General features: G+C 41.0%; 1 protein-coding gene across 1 annotated transcript in view; it reads right to left on the bottom strand.

The window, feature by feature from the left end:
- The window catches only part of RFX8 (regulatory factor X8), a 63,110-nt gene that overhangs the window by 29,338 nt on the left and 13,881 nt on the right, over positions 1-19,891 (bottom strand). Inside the window, 2 exon segments of the mRNA XM_041757037.1 lie at positions 13,017-13,103; positions 14,199-14,260. Coding sequence (XP_041612971.1) covers positions 13,017-13,103; positions 14,199-14,260 — 149 coding nt within the window.

Below are 19,891 nucleotides of genomic sequence, written 5' to 3'. Positions count from 1 at the left end.
CTTCTCCCTCTGCCTGTGTCTCTGCCTCTCTCTGTCTCTGTGTCTCTCATGAATAAATAAATAAAATCTTTAAAAAAAAAAGCAAGACAAGGGCAACCCTCTTGCCTTATTGCTCAGCCCCTCTGCTCTGACCCTGATTCTGGTAGCTTTGGAAGCCAATCAACTGAGAGTATAAATGCGAGTCCCAAGTTTCTGCCATGTGTTTATCATAGTATAGGAGTTTAATTTAACAACCATTGAAAGGAGCATGGTGTTACCCTCCTCACTGTTCAAAGGAGGCTGAAAGGGAACTTCCTGCCACATAGAGGCCTTTGTGTATCAGACTAGGAAACACAAGCCCCCTATTCTCAAGGGGGAGTTATTTTATTTTCATAACATTTAGATGGGGGATTTTATCCTTTGAAACAATAGTGACAGGAAAAATAAAATCTCATCTTCAAAGAGAGATATTACAAAAAAGTGTCCATCTCTTTCTGGCCAGTGACAGCTCACTTGTTCAAAACAATGGCAAGGTTGCCTCTTCCAACCTTTGGGATCCCTTAATTCAGGTCAATGGCTCATAACATGGGTCTGGGCTTAGTGTAATCCTATCTATTTATTTAAAACATTTGCTAGTCTCAAAGGCCCCCTTCAAGCAAAGATGCATGAAAGTATGCACCAGTTAGTGAGAGAGAGGGAGGCAGTATGAGAGCCAGGCTACAAAGCAGGTGAGCAGAGGGTTGCTGTTGGAGACCAGCCTTGTGGCAAGAGGGGGATCCATGGAGGCCCAGGGCGAGGGCATTGGTGCCCAGAGGATCTGGCCAACTAGGCCAAACAGACACTGTAGACATTGGCCCCATGCTTTAATCTTCAGACAATGCTGGGCTGAGCTAGAAAGGGAGACTGGAAGACAGGTGAGGTCTATCACTCAAGAGGAGAGGCAATCAGGGTGGAGAGGGTAGGGAGGCCAAAGCAGCATTGGAGGTGACAGTTTCAGCTCTTGGGGTGCCAGCCAGGATGGCCTCATGTTCTAGGGGTCACTGTTACTGCATCACTTCCCTTGTGTGGTTCTGATTCAGTCCTTTGGGACATTTATTAGGTTGTGGTCAAAAGCATAGTCATTGCTGAAATATGGTTCTAATAAAACCACACTAACATCCAGAGCCAGCCTTGCCATGAATGAAGGGCTTCCAGTCCACAAGGTCTTCTTCCACCATTCCCTGAGGCCTGAGGTATTTCATGGTGTCAAATCCAGTGGAGCTCAGGGCTTAAGAGAAACCCTGAATCAAGTCTGCCCAGTGAAGTCACTTGTGTTCCTTATGAACTGTCTCCTGAGCCCCAGGCCCAGGATGTCAGGATTTAACCGCTAGGGATGGGGTGGTGGTGGTCAGAAGGGGCCACAAAGGGTCCCCTGGTTTAAAAAAAAAAGAACAACAAAAAGAAAAAAACAAAGGGTCCCCTGGAAATGGAGGGAGAGAGACTTAGGAAGAAGGAAGGCTCAGAATTCATACAGTACGATAGAGAATCTGGAGCAGACTCCCTCTTGAGCATGGAGCCCGATGCAGGACACAGGGCTTGATCTCATGACCCCGAGATCATGACCTGAGCAGAAATCAAGTGTTGGGTGCTTAAGAGACTGAGCCACCCAGGCACCCCATTCCTTGAATTAGTTTTTATGATAAATTTGGCTAAAGAAGGATTCAGCATGAGGAGGACTGCTATGTGGATTATATGGCACACAACTCTTTTTTTTTAACCATAAAATCTTTCAAATGCAGTGTTAGCTCAATACACTTTTTGGCATTTGACTTTCTTATAGTCTAAGTACAATTTGCATTCACATTCTCAGGTTTTGACATCATTTGTCATTAATCCAGACTTTCATTTACATCATTTTGGCCTCGTAATTTGTCCTCTCAAATCACTCCAACAACAGTGAAACAACTTGAAGCAATTACAAAGGTAAGAGGATAAAAATGTAATAAAACCTAATTCATGGACCATACTTGTTTGGTGTCAGATTGCAGAGCAAAGGTGCTTCACTTTCCAGTCATTAAAGGATCCAATTTCAATTTTTACTCAAAGCACATGAATAATTATATTTCAGTTTGGTTAGATGAACTTAACTTGATGAATATTTTTATAGCTAAAATTAAAATAATAAATGTATGTAGCTGTAGAAGGACACGTGTCATTAGGATTGAAAAACAAAAGCTTTCTTTGATATAATTTTGCTTTTACCAGTGATAATAATCCCTACAATCCACTGAGCACTTATTTATTGCTAAGTGCTTTACTTTGTATTACCTAAATTCTTCTAACATAACAATCCACAAGGTAGATAGATAATAATTCATTATTATCCCCATTTTATGTATCAGAAAAGAGAAACAATTCAAAGAGCTAGAGACCCAGCTCTGACTGCAGAGGCCTATCTCTATCCATTCTGTCTTGCAAGATGTACGTTTAGGATAAAAAACAATGTACATGAGGACAGAGTAAGACATCAGGTATTTGAAACTTAAAATGGAAAATAACTACCTTATTTTAAAAACTGGTTTGCTGAGTGTTCGTGGATTAGTCATGTCCTGCATTGGGGGCTGCTGGTTTTTATACTGCTTAACCGTACCCTGACCCATTAGATTTTATGAGCAACTTAATTGCAAAATGATGACACCTTTGCAAATGTTGGAAGTCTAATCCATTCACCCTCACCCTCCTGAGGTAAAACTCGGCAACCAGAAGTCAAGTTTCACCAGCAGAGAGCAAAAGCACGTTGGCTTGTAGCGGCCCGTGGGTGAGGGAGGGAGGCTTTGAGCAAACCGGATCATCCAGCATTCGCGAGCTCAGGAGTGCTACCTGCTTTTATAATCTTTTCCAGGCAAGGCGCAGTCTAGGGTATAATTCCCCACACGTATGTTTCTCGAGCTGCTAGACAGCACCCAGGTAATGCGTATTTTTTTAACCTTCGCATGTTCTAACCAGCCTTGAAAACTATAGGGTGGACAGGGCCAAAAAGCGGGTTGCAACTTGGACACCTTGTTAGTACCTGAGAGTCAGGCCCTCTGGGGCTCACCAGAGCCTGGGGCCTCGACCTAACCGGACAGAAAGGAAGGAAGCCGTTCTTGGGTCTGGAGAAGGACTCTGAAGGAACTGCTGGTGTTCGCTCTGACATCATTAGGTCTGCGGTGCCCACAATTGCCAGGCTGACAGCTCCCTGTGAACTCATTCTCCTCAAGGGTGGTGTGGTCTGAAAGACGAACCCTTTGCCTTTCTGCTTTGTCGGCAGGACTGGCCAGCCTTGGACTCACAGCCCTGGATCCCGCAGGCCCGAGGCCCACCGAGGCAGCCCCCTGAGCTCATGAGCTGGCCGAAGAACAAAGGGCCAAAGAACAAAGCCATAGAATGTCGAAGGCACAATTTTAGAAGCTTTTTAAGGGCTTTTAATCTCCTAAATTTGAAAAGCTGGGAGAGAGAGAGAGAGAGAAAGTGAGAGAGGGAGTGAGAGGGAGAGAGAGAGAGAGAGAGAGAGAGAGAGAGAGAGAGATTGCTGCTGGGAGAGGAATGAGGGCAAGGGTTAGTTTCCATATTTCCTGAGAGAAATATGAGCCTCTGTACAACTGATTTCAGAATTTACATTAGGTAGAATGGGAATTCATCTATTTGCAACATGACAAAGACGTTTTCCTTGGAACATACTAACGGGGATTTTGCCTCAGAGGAAGAGCCTAACCGTGAATTAAGCAGGGTTGTTTCTCTAGATGTGACAATAATACACACACTCTCCTCCCATTCCCCTCTTTTTCCCCAGACAATAATAAAGCATTTTATACTCTGGCCTCAATTCTTCAGTGAGTTTCTAGGTCAGCAATTATACCCAGGTCCAAGTCTCAATCTGGTTGCCAGCTAAACAAGATTGGAATCTGGGGAGGCCTATTCCCCTGTAAAAATTATGTTACCCCGGAGAGGGGAGCAGGAGGGAAAACGTTCTGGATTTTTTGAAGGGGTCCTTTTCATATGGTGCACACTGCATATTTATAGTTATTTTTCTTTTTCCAAAAAAAAAAAAAAAAAAAGGAAGAAGAAGAAAAGCCTCAAACTTTTCATTTGCTTTGAAAATCAAACCTCGGTCTCTGCTTGGTTCAGGGCAGACGCTGCCTCAGCAGTTTTTAGTGAAATTCAGCACCACCCCCACTCCACCCTACTGCAAGCGAATGCTGTTGACATGCTGGACTCCTGATCTGCTCCTTGGCCACCTATTTAGGTGTCCAGTGAAGGGAATCATCAGTGAATGTGGGCCCTGGCTCTGAATCATGTCTTCCTGATGCTTTTGTTTGCTTGCATGGAGGGCAGGGTGGGATGGATGGTGTCAGAGACCTGGGCATCAGAAGTTCTAGACTGATGAGCCTTTGGAGGAACAATATGGAGGAAATAGGGAGGAGACAGGGACTTATTTTGATACTAAATCTATGTTAATTAGGTTATATGCTTCTTTGCAGCACTTGGTGGTGGTGGTGAGGAGAAAGCGAAGTCCCCCAAAGCCACCCTTTGCTACCAACCTGGGTTCCTTGTCAAATCTATGTTGACACTCCTTTTTTTTTTTTTTTAATTTTTTTTTTATTATTTATTTATGATAGTCATACAGAGAGAGAGAGAGGCAGAGACATAGGCAGAGGGAGAAGCAGGCTCCATGCACCGGGAGCCTGATGTGGGATTCGATCCCGGGTCTCCAGGATTGCGCCCTGGGCCAAAGGCAGGCGCCAAACCGCTGCGCCACCCAGGGATCCCTATGTTGACACTCCTATTGGTGTTTCCATTTCTTTCCTTAACACAAGGTCCAGAAGGCATAAAAGGCAAACAGAATGCCCTCGAACAGCATGCACACAGCTCAATAACTCAGGTGGTTGTTGCTGGAAATGGAGTATATTCCACTCTAAGACCCTGCTAACAAGCCATGCTGTTAAAAATAAAAATGAAACAAAACAAAAAAACCAACCACAATAACAACAAAACATAAAAATTCAGATTCCTATTCTTCTCATAGGCAAATTTCCATAAGATAGTTTTTGTAAATTAGTCTTCACAGAGAGAAGTGCCTGCTTCATTGGGACATTCAACTTTTGGAAACTATGAATATACTCATCTGTGGTTTGCTGTGGGTTTCCCTCTGTGTTTTAAACACTGGGGAGATCATGCTCCTGAAGGTGAATGTAAACATGCTTCAGCAGATGCAGTTGCCCACTGCCCACAGGGCTTGAAGACTTTCCCAAGCCTGCAGAGGGGCCCCTCCTGTTCTGTGCCTCTTGGCTCTAGGAGTCTTGCTTGGTTATGGTAATGAGGCCATTTAAGGTCTCCGGAGGAAGAACAACTGGGCTGCCATTGCCACTTCCACACAGAGGAATGTGCAGGAGAGTGTTTTGAAATAAAGAACTGAACTCTGTGAGAAGAGAGAATGGGTGTGGGCAGAAGAAACACTAAAACCTCTGCAGATATGGCCTGGAAAAATGGGCAAGGGAATACTGTGGGGATACTTCATGGGACCTGTCATGTAGGATTAGGCCTCATTTATTACTTGAAATTGAAATTTTTAATTGAGTTAACTGTAGATTGACATGTAGTAAGGAATGATTTGAAGAGCTTCCTTTTATACTCTGTCCAATTTCCCCCAATAGTAACATTTCACAAAACTATAGTCAATGTCCCAACCTGGATGTTGACATTGATGCAATTCACTGATCTTACTCAATTTTATCAAGTTTTACCTAAACTCATTTTTATGTGTATTTAGTGCTATATAATTTTATCACCTATGGAGATTCATGTGTCCATCCCGCCACAGACAACATATAGAACAGTCTCATGATCACAAGGATCCTTGTGTTGTCTATCTATAACCATACCCACCTCTTGCTTCTCTACCCCTGGTCCCTGGCAACCACTAATTTGTCCTCTATTTTAAAAATTGTGTCATTTAAAAATGTTTTATAAATGGAATCATAAGGCATGGAACCTTCTGAGACAGGAGTTTCTTCACTTAGCATCTAGAGATTCATCCAAGCTGTCAAATCAGTAGTTTATTCCTCTTTGTTGCTGAGTAATATTCCATGGCATAGATGTACCAGAGTTTGTCTAATCATTCACCCAATGAAGGAAATCAGGGCTGATTCTAATTTTTGGCCATTATAAAGAAAGCTGCTGAACAGCAATTGTGTTGTTTTATTAAATTAAATTAATTAATTAATTTATTTGAGATAGAGTGAGCATGTGAACACAAGCAGGAGGGGCAGGGAAATGGAGGAGAATGTCAAGCTGACTGTGCTGAGTGTGGACTCTGACATGGGGCTTGACCTTATAACTGTGAAATCATGACCTACAACTGTGAGATCACAACCTGAACTGAAACCAAGATTCAGATGCTGAACTTACTGTACCACCCAGGCACCCTCTACAGATTTTTATGTGGATCTAATTCTTCATTTGTATGGGATAAATGTCCAAGAGTACGATTGATGGCTTGAATGTTTATTGTATGTTTAGTTTTATAAAAACTGCCAAACTATTTTGAATTCTTACCAGCAATGTATAAGTGATGCAGCTTCTCTGGATCCTCATCAGCATTTGATGATTCCTGTTATTTTATTTTAGTCAGTCTGATAGGCATGTAGTTATATTTCACTATGGTGTTAATTTGCATTTTTATAATGATTAATGATGCTGATCATTCTTCCATGTTCTTATTTTCCATCTGTATCTCTTCTTCAGTGAGATATATGTGTCTTTTGTTCATTTTCTAATTTTTCTAAATTTTTTTACTGTTTTGAGAATTCTTCATATATACTAGTTACTAGTCCTTTCTCCCAATTTCTATATTGTCTTTCCGTCTTCTTCATACCGTCTTTCACAGAAAGCAATTTTTAATTTTGGTGAGATCCAACTTATTAGCTTTTTCCCATAGGCTATGGTTTTGGTGTCAAGGGGCACTTTGGTGGCTCAGTCAGTTAAGTGGCTGCCTACACCTCAGGTCATGATCTCAGAATCCTGAGATTGAGCCCTTCCTTGGGCATTCTGTTCAGTGGGAGTCTGCTCCTCTCTATCCCTCTGTGCTCTTTCTCTCTCAAATAAATAAAAATAAAATCTTAAAAAATATTTTCATGGTTTAAAAGTAAGTCTGTGATCCATTTTAGTTAATTTTTGTATAAGTTGTGAACTTTAGTTGTGAGTTTTTTTTTTAATGTGGACATCTTAGTTGTTTCAGCACCATTGAAAATCTAGTCTCTTTCCATTGAACTTCTTTTGCACCTTTGTGAAAAGCCAGTTGAGTATATTTGAGTGGATCTATTTCTGGATTCCCTACTCTGCTTGATCTGTGTCTGTGCCCCACCAAAACTACACTGCAGTCTTGATTACTGTAGCTACATTACTTGACATTAAGTATCAAGTAGTGTTTCCTCCCACTTGATTCTTCTTTGTCAAGACTGAACTATATTAGGGCCTTGCCTTTCCACATAACTTTTAGAATAAGCTTGTCTATGTCTACAAAAAACCTTGCTGGGATTTTTTTTTTAACAACTTCACTGAGAGATAATTCACATACCATACAATTCACCCATTTAAGGAGTGCAATTCAATGTTTTCTTCATATATTCACAGGGTCATACAGTTGTGCAGAAAAGAGATAACACAGCGGTACTGAGACTGCTCTCCTTAGAAAGGCCTGCTTGCAAGATTGGCCCTTGGCTGGAGTCTGGGAACTTGGTTCCCAGAGTGTTCTCAGTCAACAGTTACTGATAAGAGTGGTTCCCTGTGCCTAGACTGTTTGTGCAAACAATATAATTTATGTTGAATAACATATTTTCTTTTTGGGACTCCGTCATTTTGGCATATGCTAGGAAGAATATGCTTATGACCAGCCCCCAGTAAAAACTTTGAGTGTGGAATCTCTCAATGGGCTTACCTGAGTAGAAACATCACATATCTGTTGCTGCATTTTTGTTGCACAGAGGAGTATGCTCTGTGTGATCCCTCATAGGAGAGCAAGAGCATATAGAAGCCTAAACATGCATGCCTCCAGACCTCTGCCTCTTTTCCCCTTATGTTCCAACTGTGTATCCTTACTATGTCTCTGTAGTAAATTTTAGCCATAGGTATGAATATATTATTTTGGTTTGCTTAGTTTATCTAGTGCTACTGGGGCTCCCTGCTGGTGCTACCTGAGGGAGCTGGAGGGCTATTCCAAGATTGGGTGAGGGGTTTCTCTCTGTGGGGCAGGGGTTCCCTCCATTGGTGCTCCCCAGCTCCCTCTGGGTGCAGTAGAGATAGAGATTTCCTAGACTAGGCCACTTGCTATAACTGGGTCTTCCTTGACAGATTAGCTCAAACTCCTCAGTGTATCTCTTGGTGGAAAAGGGGTATCTCAGACCCAGAGAGTAATGAGAGTGCTTTCTTTGGCTACTTATTTTTGGAGAGACTTCCCTTGGCTGCTATTAGAGAAACTAGAGGAGGAACAAGTCTACCCAGATGCCTTGTCTTGCTAGGTAGGGGGCTGGGAACCAGTGGGCCTGGGTGAATGGGGGAAGATACACAGTGCCCTATCACAGTGCTGGTTGTGCAGTCCTGCGGTCCCCAGCCAGCTTACTTTCTTCTTACCACCTTTCAGAGTTTTCCTTTCTTCTTGCATTGTTACCAGGGTTTACAGATGTGCTTAGCAAGGAGGAGCAGAAAGAAATGGGTGTATGCTATCTAGGCCTGGCCAAAAGTCCCTACCATCATATTTTAACTCATCATATTTTAATTTGTTAGGCACAATCATATAATCAAGCATTCCAATCACTGGTGACATTAATTTATAATGTATACAAGGTCTGCTTTCAGAAGGTTTTGGATGCAGCATGGATGATGTACAGGGAACAAGATAGTGTGGATTCATTTTTCCTTGCTGATTCCCTCTAATACAAATAGATACCCTGGAAATTTTTCAATGGGACATGATGAAAGTACTCTGAAACCTGGAAAGTAGAAGGTGGACTGACCAGAGAAGAGATAGTGTGGCAAGTGCCTGAAGGCACTTTTCTTTTTATGCCCCACTCATAGTTGGATTGGGTACTGGAGAGACCTGTAACCCAGAACTGTCAGTAGGAATAGGCATAAATCCCAAGAAAAATCTACACTCTCTGAACAAAGTGCTAGGAAAGGGAAGTCTAACAGAGACCCAGAGGGGGCTGCAACCTTTGCTTCTGGAGCCTGGACTGGCAACCCAGTTTGACCACAGTGGCAGTCTCAATACCCAGGATGGGCTGATCCACCTGCAGAGACAGTACTGAGTCCTTTGGGAATTCAATGGAGTATAGAAGGGAAAGCATGTTACCCACAGGAGCAATGCCAGCAGAACCTAGTACTTCCCTGCCTGATACCAATTAGCGTAAAAGGACCCAGGCCCAGCCACTCTGGCTTTCTGCATTCCCCACAGATGGCCCAGGGGAGCAGCAGGTTCAGTCCCTGTAGGTAGCACCAGTAAGGAATTGATCAGCAGTCCCTGTGGTGCCAGAAGAATGAAGCAGACCAGAACAGCATGCAAGGGCTCTGAAAACAACCATCTTTAGTCTACAGCACACAAAAGTAGGCCAGAACCTATATGCTACACCTAAACAGGGTGACTGGTAAAGTAGAAGATTTAATAGGATTGAAAATCTTCTAACAGCATAACCCAAATGCTTGGGATACAATAGAAAATCAATAGAAAAAGCCCAAAATAGAATAGAAAAATACATAGATCAACAGACCAGAATAGAAGGGCCAGTAGTAAGCCCATACATTTATTGTCAATTAATTACAACAGAGCAGCCAAGAATATACAACAATAAATGATGTTAGGGAAACTGGACAGCCACATACAAAGTAAATGCTAAAGATTTTATTTATACATGAGAGACACACAGAGAGAGGCAGAGACACAGGCAGAAGGAGAAGCAGGCTCCATGCAGGGAGCTCGATGTGGGACTCGATCCCGGGTCTCCAGGATCATGCCCTGGGCCGAAGACAGGCGCTTAACCGCTGAGCCACTAGGGATCCCCTCATGCTGCCTTTTTGAGAGAATTAAACTTATTTCAGTGAGAAATATCAATGGGCCAGCTCCGCCAGGGCTGCTGAGAAAGTCTTCCATCTGGTCGCTCTGCCTCCATTTAAAAGAGGCAGAGGCAGAAGGATCTCCATTTAAAATACGAATCAGAAACACCGCATGACCCAGTAATTCTACTGCTGGGTCTTTACCCAAAGAAAAGGAAGACGCTAATTTGAAATGATACATGTGCTCCTCTGTTCATTTATGCAGCATTATTTACAATAGTCAAGATATGGAAGCAACCCAAGAGTCCATCCATAGAGGAATGGATAAAGAAGATGTGGTGTATATATGCACAATGGATAATATTAACTATAAAAATGGATGAGATCATGTCACTTGTGACAACATGGATGGACCTAGAGGGTTATTATACTAAGTGAAATAAGTCAGATAGAGAAAAAAATACCATGACTTCACTTAACAGTAGAATGTAAAAAACAAAAATGAATAAACAAAAAGCAGCTCAGACCTACAAATAGAGAACAAAACTGGGGGGTGCCAGAGACAAGGAGGGGGGAAGGATGGGCACCATGGGTAAAGGAGATTGGGAGGGACCCCCAAATTCCAGTAATGGGGTGAGCACAGCATAATGTATATAGTTGTTGAATCACTATGTTGTACACCAGAAACTAATGTAACAGGTGTGTCAAGTATACTCAAATTTTTAAAAATTCAAATAAAAAGAAATCAGATTGCTTCACTACCCAGCCTGAGACTCTCAAGTGGCTCCTTATCATACCCACAACAATATCCAACCTCCTTGCCAAGACTTTTAGGTCCTGCTTGTATGTTCAGATTCCACTCCTCCCACTCTTCTGCTCATTCACCAACCTCCACCCTCAGACTTTCTTGCTGTTCTCTGGAGTCATCCCTGCCTCAGGCCCTTTGAGCTTGCTCTTTCCTCTGCCTGGAATACTTGTCCCCCAGATCTTCACTTTGGCTGGCTCTTTTTTTTCACATTTCTGCTCAAAAGGCATCTTTTCAAGGAAGTCTTCCCATGACTTCATTTTATGGTCTTCAGAGTAATCTTGCAATTGTTCCTTTTTTATTGTCTTACATCTTCACCACTAAAACTGACAAGAGGGGAGACCTTGTTTGTCTTGTTTACTGCTTTATTATCAGTGACTAGAACTATCAGGATCTGACTTATTGTGGGTACTCAAATATTTGTTGAATAAACAAAAAAAATGAGTGGATGAGTTATACAATTTTCACTGGAGAAATGAAATTTTTGTTTTGAGACCTAATTTTTAAGAGGAATTTGTCATACAGATCCTTCTATAAAATGTACAATAGAAGACATTTTCATCTGTGTATTTCATAGATTATTAATAATAGTGTATCATTTATTATATTTCTGCATTCTAAAATAAATATTAAGTATTTAAAAAAATCTGGAACCAGTAAGGCAGTTAAATCTTAGTGCTTTAAAAAATCTCTTAAATGGCCAAGACTGTAGAGTTTATCAATTATCAAATATTATTAAATATGTGTTGAGCATGAAAAGCACCTGGTGTTGGGCTTATCTCATGGATCATCCAATGTCACCCCTGTTCTTATCTCTCTGTCTCCTGATAGCCCTCCTCTTCCTTGTTGAGGATAAAACCTACATTTTTTCCCCACAAAGACCAGTTCCAGATCCTCTCTCTGTGACATCAATCCAGAGACCTTAGGACACTCTTGGCATCTCACGCTGCTGAGTGCCAGTCTTGTCATGCTGTGGGGCTCTCTAAACTGTCGGCTGGGTGCTCTGGGGCAAAGCGAGATGCCAGTTCTAGCCTTTCAAAAGTGTATGGGTCAGTAAGTGAGAGAACTTGCACAAGGAGAGTTCTAACCCTCACTGAAATAAATCTATCTATTGCCTTCCCTAACTTCTCGATTTTTGTTGATGCAATTTTTCCATCTTTGTGACTAATCGATGAATAAGACATTTAAGAGGAAGAGCTGGTTGGAGGAGGAACATAATGACTTTATTTGAGGTTAAGTCTGAGGTTTCAGAGGGACAGGCTGGGCTGAGTCAACCAACCGAAGACCCTGCCTTGGAGAGGGCTTTCTGATCTGCCACATTTTTGATTCAGGCACTCATCCAAATGACCACAGCAGTCTTAGAACTATCTCTTAGGCTGAACCTCTCTTCCCAATCTAGTCAGGGATGACTTTGGGGTGACACTTTGTGCAGATTCTATCTATTGGTAGCATAGATTAAAATAAGTCAAGAGGAAGTCAAGAGGCAGAGATGTTTTGGAAGGAGATTAAAAATTTAGATTTCTGCATACTAAGTATGAGGCACCAATGGGTCATATAAATGAAAATATCCAGTAGACTGAGAGGAATGGCTGGGAGGTGAGAGAGAAAGGCCCATCAAAAATGACTTAGGAGAAGGAGTCATCCATGGGGGTGTGGTGATAGGTGAAGGATAAAGAAGGATGAGATATCTTGGGACCATAGGATAGGAAAAGCTCCACTGGTTGGGTCTCAGGAGAATGTCTGCACATAAGAGAAGAGAGCGATAAGGAGACCAAGAAGGGGTCACTCTGGGGAAAATATTGGAAGAAGCAGTCTTCAGAGCCAAATGAAGTTTCGAGAAAGAAGTGGCCAATGCTGTCATATTTTACAGAGAATTTGAGAAGAACAAATAAAAAACGGCTTTGGCAATTGCAATGATAATTATAATGAAAAGTATCCAAGAAAATGAACTGGAAATACCTTTCTCTGGCTAATGATGTTGCCAGAGACTGATTTATTGCCCATGTCAAAGCCATGTCGACATGATGATGTGTGTGTTTCCATCCTTAAGAAGGATTAATAGCAGAACAGCCAAAAAAGCCAGTTAGATTCAACTAAAATATGAATGCTTCTCATATTAATCAGGCTGTAACCTATGACCAAAATACCTAAATGACAGACAGATACTAACCTGTGATACCTTTTTTCACCCAGAAGGTAACAATACTGGGCATAGAAGAAAGAACTTTTCTTGATACAGATTCCATCATAATGATACCTGAAAAATAAAGATTAAGATAAAGATTAATCTTTAAGCTGTCTTAAAGATTATGTCAAACCACTGACATGCTTTACAAAAGCCACTGAATAGGCTAGCTCATGAAGACCTGAGTTTCATCTCAGTTTTAGCTATGACTCCCTTTTATTAGCTCCATTAGGTAGACAGTTTCATACTATTTCATACACATTAGCTTTGAAACAGGCTCACAAACGTTCTACTCTGCTTTCCCAACTTAGGACACCCCAGTCTTAGAAAGATGTGGCAGGGAAAGCCTTCTGCTGCACCTCCATGAACCTTTTTAAAGTGAAAGAGAGCGACACCAATGTTCCCTCTACTGAGAACCAGAGTCAGGTTCTCATAAACCCAAGAAGGAAGTTAGTTCCTGCTCTGCAGCCCAGGCACTTTGCTGAGCTGGGAAAATGCAGCTGCTTGTCTAGGCTCACAGCAGCAGAGCAAAATTTTTTCAAGTGAACTATTACCCAATGTTTAGTTTGGCAAACGCTTGGGCTTGTCTTCATTCCCCTGTGGGTAGCAGGCCCCTTTCCTAATTTGGCTTCTATCCCTTCGCACTGATTTTCTGATCTCACTGATTTCTCCTGATTTTTCTGGATTTAAAAGAAACAACAAACAACAATAGTAATTGAGTGACAATTATAACCCGATGCACCTGATAACACTGGAATTTCCTTTTGCATTAAAAATACAAAGAGCCTGGGTACCTGGTCTCCTGAAAATTCAAATATGCTAATTAGATGAATAGTTAAAAATTTTAGTTCAAAGAGCAATTAAAACAGTTCTATTACTCTGTGTGTGTAATTATTTCGATATTTCAATAGACATTTAAAGTGTTGAAATAAGAAAACATTGTGATTTTCGCATTTTAACAAAGTCACCAAGAAAGTAAAAACTATTTGCTTTTAGTATCACCCAAATTATTCCAGGCACTAGGATATCATTTGAATCATGGGAACTCTTTGGTAAAGCATTGATTTTTCTAGTTTGTTTAGTTTTGCATTTTTTTGTCACCCATTTTGAGATTTTTCAAAATGTTTGTTTTTAACACTTCAAATAAAGCAAAAATGATAAGCCTACCTGGCACTTCCTCTCGTGCCTAGCCTCCGGGTGCCGAGATCAGGAAAAACCAAATGCACAAGCTAAAAGAATAAACCAGATTTAAAGTTGCACTTAGAAAATTTAGAAATAAAACTTACTGTTTCTTCATTTATAATGTTTCAATTGTATTTCCTCTTTTTTTATTATAAAGAAAATATATGTAAATGAAATTTGAAAAAATCGGACAAGTATAGGAGAAAAAAACATATCATTCAGGGGAAACCATTCTTTAAACCTCAGTGTGGTCCCTTTCAGTCTTTTTTGTTTGTTTTTTTAAAGATTTATGAGAGAGAGAGAGAGAGAGAGCACACTTGTGTGGGGAAAGGGCAGAGGGAGAGAGAGTCTTAAGCAAACTCTCTGCTGAGCTCAGAGCCAGATCCAGGGCTCTATCTCAAGACCCTGAGGCATGAGCTGAAACCAAGAGTTGGTTGCTTAACTGATTGAGCCACCCAGGCACCCCTTTCTAGTCTTTTTTGCAAGCCTCAATATGTGTATTCTGTGGGTATACATAGGAAACAACTAGTGTCACACAATTAGCATGTGTGCAGTTTTGCTTTTGACTTTCTCCCCTCTACACTGTACCATAAATGTTTCCCCTTGTTATTAAGAATTCTCTAAAAACAAGAGATTATTAATAGCTGCATAATAGTCTATGTGTGTTGCCATAATTTTACTATTTTTCTTTTTCCAATGTGATAGTCATTTTCATTTTTTATTATTCGTTTACCCAATTTTTTCATTTTAAAGGTTTTAGTAGCAAATGTTATTAAAATATTGAATAACATAGCTACTTCTGACTCAACTTCTCATCCCCCAGTTATGTTTTTGATGTGTTTTGTTAGCACTGATATTATATTTATGACTAATTACACTTAAAAAAAATAGAAGTCTGTTCCAGTTTCCTAATTAGAAGAGGTCCATGACATGCATGGTATCCAAGGGCATGTCTGTTGAAAGTAGAAATCCTGGGACGCCTGGGTAGCTCAGTGGTTGAGCGTCTGCCTTTGACCCAGGGTGTGGTCCTGGGTTCCCGGGATCGAATTCCACATAGGGCTCCTCATGGGGAGCCTGCTTCTCCCTCTGCCTGTGTCTCTGCCTCTCTCAGTGTCTCTCATGAATAAATAAATAAATAAAATCTTAAAAAAAAAGGAAGTGGAAATCCTGGAGCATGGTGGAATTAGAAAAATACAGAGCATGAAAGGCATGGTGTTTAAAGCAGTTAAGTAATGATTTCTGCTATTTTTCTACAATCCCCTCCATAATCATTCAGCCTCTGCTTCTGCTTGATTTCTTCTTACATCCCTCTTTTTTTTTTTTTTTAAATATTTTATTTATGTATTTGAGAGACCATGAGAGAGAGCAGGGGGAGGGGCAGATGGAGGGGGAGAAGCAGACACCTTACTGAGCAGGGAGCCCAATGTGGGGTTCTGTCCCAGGACCCCGAGATCATGACCTGAGCTGAAGGCAGCTGCTTAACTGACTGAGCCACCCAGGTGTCCCTTCTTTCTTTTTTTTCTTAACTTCTAAGCAGCAAGGTTCGACAGTGTTGTGTAATGTTTCTCTTGTCTGGTTCCAGGCCCTACCTTTTCCTATGGGAAGCCACCCAAGCCTGGGTATGGAGGAAGAAAAATGAAGGAACAGGAAAGGCAAGTCTTGCACAATTAAACATCAAGGTTGTGAGGGCAAATTGAGAAGTTCCTTCAGGGAAAGGGTCCAAAATGTACAGATGAAGAATAAATGACGATAAAAGAAAAAGCCAGCAAGTCTAAAAATGCAGGATTAGAAGCCAGAAATTCTTACTTTCAACAAGAGATTCTGAAAATTCCATCACCTCCTAAGAAAATCACTTACAACCCTCCCTCTATATCTACTTGTAAAATAGTGGGTACCTAGAAGAATTATTATGAACTATGCAGCAGGCTCAGATTCAAGGCCCTGGGAAATAATCTGGTGTTTTGGAGAGAGAATCAGAAATAAATTGCCTAGTTGTCTGGCAGCATAATAATCTGCACATTTTATTTTATTGAGTAATTCCAACCCCAGACTATCCTGTGTTTTCATTTTATGATCAGGTATGCTGCAGTTAAATTTAAAAACCAACTGAGATGATTATTTCCAAAAAATGTAATAAGAAATATGTATGTCTAATATATGGACAGTTCACATAAATTAATGGGAAAACAACAATACCTCAATAAAAAGTGGTCTGCTGATAATATGTATCCATATTACATAATATACACACAAGATCCATACGACCAAAGCACATGCAAAAGTGTTTACCTTTCCTAATAATCCAATAAGTGCAAGATGAAACAGCTAAATATAGTTCTTTTTTTTTTTTAAAGATTGCATTTATTTGTTCATGAGAGACACAGAAGGAGAGGCAGAGACACAGGCAGAGGGAGAAGCAGGTTCCTTGAAGGGAGCCCGATGCAGAACTTGATCCCGGGATCACGCCCTGAGCCGAAGGCATATGCTCAACCACTGAGCCACCCAGGTTTCCCAGCTATACATTTTCTTGGTTAAAATTTTAGAGATTTGGCTTACCAAATATATCAGGAACTACCATAAGGGCTGTGAATTAGTTATAATTGTCTAGAATCTCTCCTAGGGAAGCTATCACATACAGGTGGGGACTTACAGTAAAAGAGAAAAATTATAAACAACTAAATTTCCAATAAGGGAAATGGTTAAACGAATTCTGGAACATCCAAAAAGTATTTTACACCATTTATTTTAAAACATTTTAATGTGAAAATGTTTATGATATTCTAAGTGATAAATGGGCATGTAATTATATAAGTTAATTATTTCTTGAGTGCTTCCTATGTGCCAAGATCACTCATTTCTTTTTATATGCATTATCTCATTAATTTCTTAAAAGTATCTCTTAAGGCAGGTACTGTTATTAACATTATGAATCGTTTCACTTTGCAGTTGATGATGTTGAGGCACAAAAAGATGAAATAATTTGCCCAAGGTTATAGCCTAATTAGTTGGATTCCAGGCTTAGTGCTGTTAAAAACCATACCATATTACAAAATCAACAACACAAGAAACAACAAGTGTTGGCGAGGATGTGGAGAAAAAGGAACCCTCATGCACTGTTGGTCGGAATGCAAGCCGGTGCAGCCACTGTGGAAAACAGTATGGAGGTCCCTCAGAAAGTTAAAAAAAACAAAAACAAACAAAAAAAACGACCTCACTTCAAATGGATACATGCACTTTTATGTTTATAGCACCGTTATTTACAATAACCAAAGTATCGAAGGAGCCTGTGCCTATCAATTGATGAATGGGTAAAAAAAAAAAGTGATATATATTTAAGGGAATATTATTCAGCCACAAAAAAGAATGAAACCTTGCCATTTGCAATGACTTGGATGGAACTAGAGAGTATAATGTTAAGCAAAATAAGTCAGAGAAAGACATACACCATATGACTTCATTCATATGTGGAATTTAAGAAACATGTAAGCAAGGAAAATCAGTGAGTGAGAGAGACAGACAGACAGACTGACCAAGAAAAGACTCTTAATTATAGAGAACAAACTGATGGCTACCAGAGGAGGTGGGTGAAGGGATGGGGGATACAAGGAGGTAGGAATAAAGAGTATACTTATTATGATGGAAAAATGATAAAAAATGCCATACTGTATGCTGTCTATCCACCTGTCCATTCACCTTTCTGTCTTGCCTATCCACACATCAATCAATCCATTCCTCCACGTAGTATCCATACAACAGGATGAGGCACGAAGACAGCAGACATCAAAGTGAATTGTGAGACACACACATCTCAGGGAACTTATACCCTTAGACATTTATCTAAAATTGGGTATTAAAACCCTAAAAAGTCCTCGTCTCAATTTACTCACGATGAGATAGAGAGAAGAGGAGGCCTAAGAGGATTTCTTGTGGTAAGATAAGAAGGTAAGACCTTCTTACCTGTAGAGGGTGTGTGGGACAGAGTGTGGCTCAATCATCTCGAGCCTAGCAGAAGAGGATTCACAGATCACTCCAAGAACTCTTGGGGAGGTCCCTGGAATGCGTGTCTGGCTATGGCATAGGACTCCTGATAGACTACAGACAGGCTGGCCAGGGGCCTTGGTGGACAGGCAGAGGTGAGTGTCAGTCAGCACATCCAAAGTCTGTTTAGTTCAAGAATGGCTGAGTAGTTCCTATGGCCAGAAGTTGTCTATGTGTGAGAAAGAGCTGACATGTGTAAGAGGCCAGACTTCGCCCAGCAAAAGGCCCACAGAATGGACAGTCAGGCTGTAGAAAGAGTCATTCACCAAGACAAGGAATGCATACTAGAACATTCCCAAGGGCTGCTCGGAAGAAGCCACCAAAGGGACCAGGAAACAAGAGTCTGTCTGGTCTCCAAAGTGTAAAGCTCAGTAGTAGGAACTTTCCAGCCATTTTTACTTCCTCTGCTTCCAGAGTGGTCAAACCAACCCCCAGTAAGTTTTGGAGAAGAGTAGTATAGGGAGGAAAACAGAAGCCCTCATGCCAAGTTCTCTGCAGGCAAGAAACCACCCTGGAGGAGATAAGATTTGACTTTAAACCCAGTTCAGTTTTGATATTATATGGAACTGGATATTCTAAGTATCAGACTGATACCATGTGGTAAATTAAGATAAGGGTGACAACAGGGCTTTGTATCACCCGAGGATTTCTAGAGAGGTCACACTGCCTGTTTGTGTGCTCATTCAGGAGTGGAGGAAGAACCAGCCAACGAGCAGGTTCAAAACACCATAGGAAATGAAGACAAAACCACTGTGTGATTAGTCCCTCAGCTCTTGCTGGTCACATGTGTGTGCATGTTTGTGCAAATATGCAAATAAACACATGTGTGGCTACATATCTGGACAATGAGGTTACAGACACTATTTCCCTCTTTTATAGTTTTCTCTAAATCCTATACTTTCTATAAAGGGACTGTAATACTTTAATAATCAGAAAAATAATCAGTAAATGTTATTTTTAAAAAGGAAGTCAGTGTTATGGAAATTCCCTAATCCATGTGAGATATCACTTGCACCAAGAATGAGCACTACCCATCACATGCCCAGGGCTGCCAAAAAGAGCAAGAAACATTCCAACATCTGCACAGGAACTTGATGTGGAATCTGGAATCAACTCCATTCCCAGGGGAAGGGGGAGGAAATGAGAATTGGGTATTTTGTTGTTTCTCTTGTAAACATGCTTTGGGATCATATCCTTTTCCCCTTCCTCTCCCTTGTCCATTAGTCACAAATTCAGCAGCAAGGGTCCCTTCCCAACATGGGCTCCACAGAATGGCCCATTCTTTAGGCAAACCCCCAACGAGAATTGAACATTAGTTGTCTTGAAGAATGATTCTAAGTATTAAAATGAAAAATGCGAAATAAATGCCCATCGCCACACACAGGAGTCTCTTTTTTATTTTTCCTTTGGAATGTTCTGCAGTGAGACTACCCTAGAGGGAACACAACTTACAAGAAACTCTAAAAAAGATTTTGAGAAATAGGCTTTGGCTTCCTAAAAAATCAAGTAGAAGTCTTGCAGAGCCTAAACATGTCATGCTCAAGTCATGCCACTTCCATCTGATCAAGTTGTTGGGCAGGTAGATAAAGAAAATGCTGTACAGCCAGGGTCCCCAGGAGTGGGTCCCCTTGAGGAAATGC

The sequence above is a fragment of the Vulpes lagopus genome, chromosome 5 (genome assembly GCF_018345385.1).
Source record: "Vulpes lagopus strain Blue_001 chromosome 5, ASM1834538v1, whole genome shotgun sequence".
Lineage (NCBI taxonomy): Eukaryota > Metazoa > Chordata > Mammalia > Carnivora > Canidae > Vulpes > Vulpes lagopus.
Note: the sequence above shows the minus strand (reverse complement) of the source record. Positions and strands in the feature narration are given on the sequence as shown.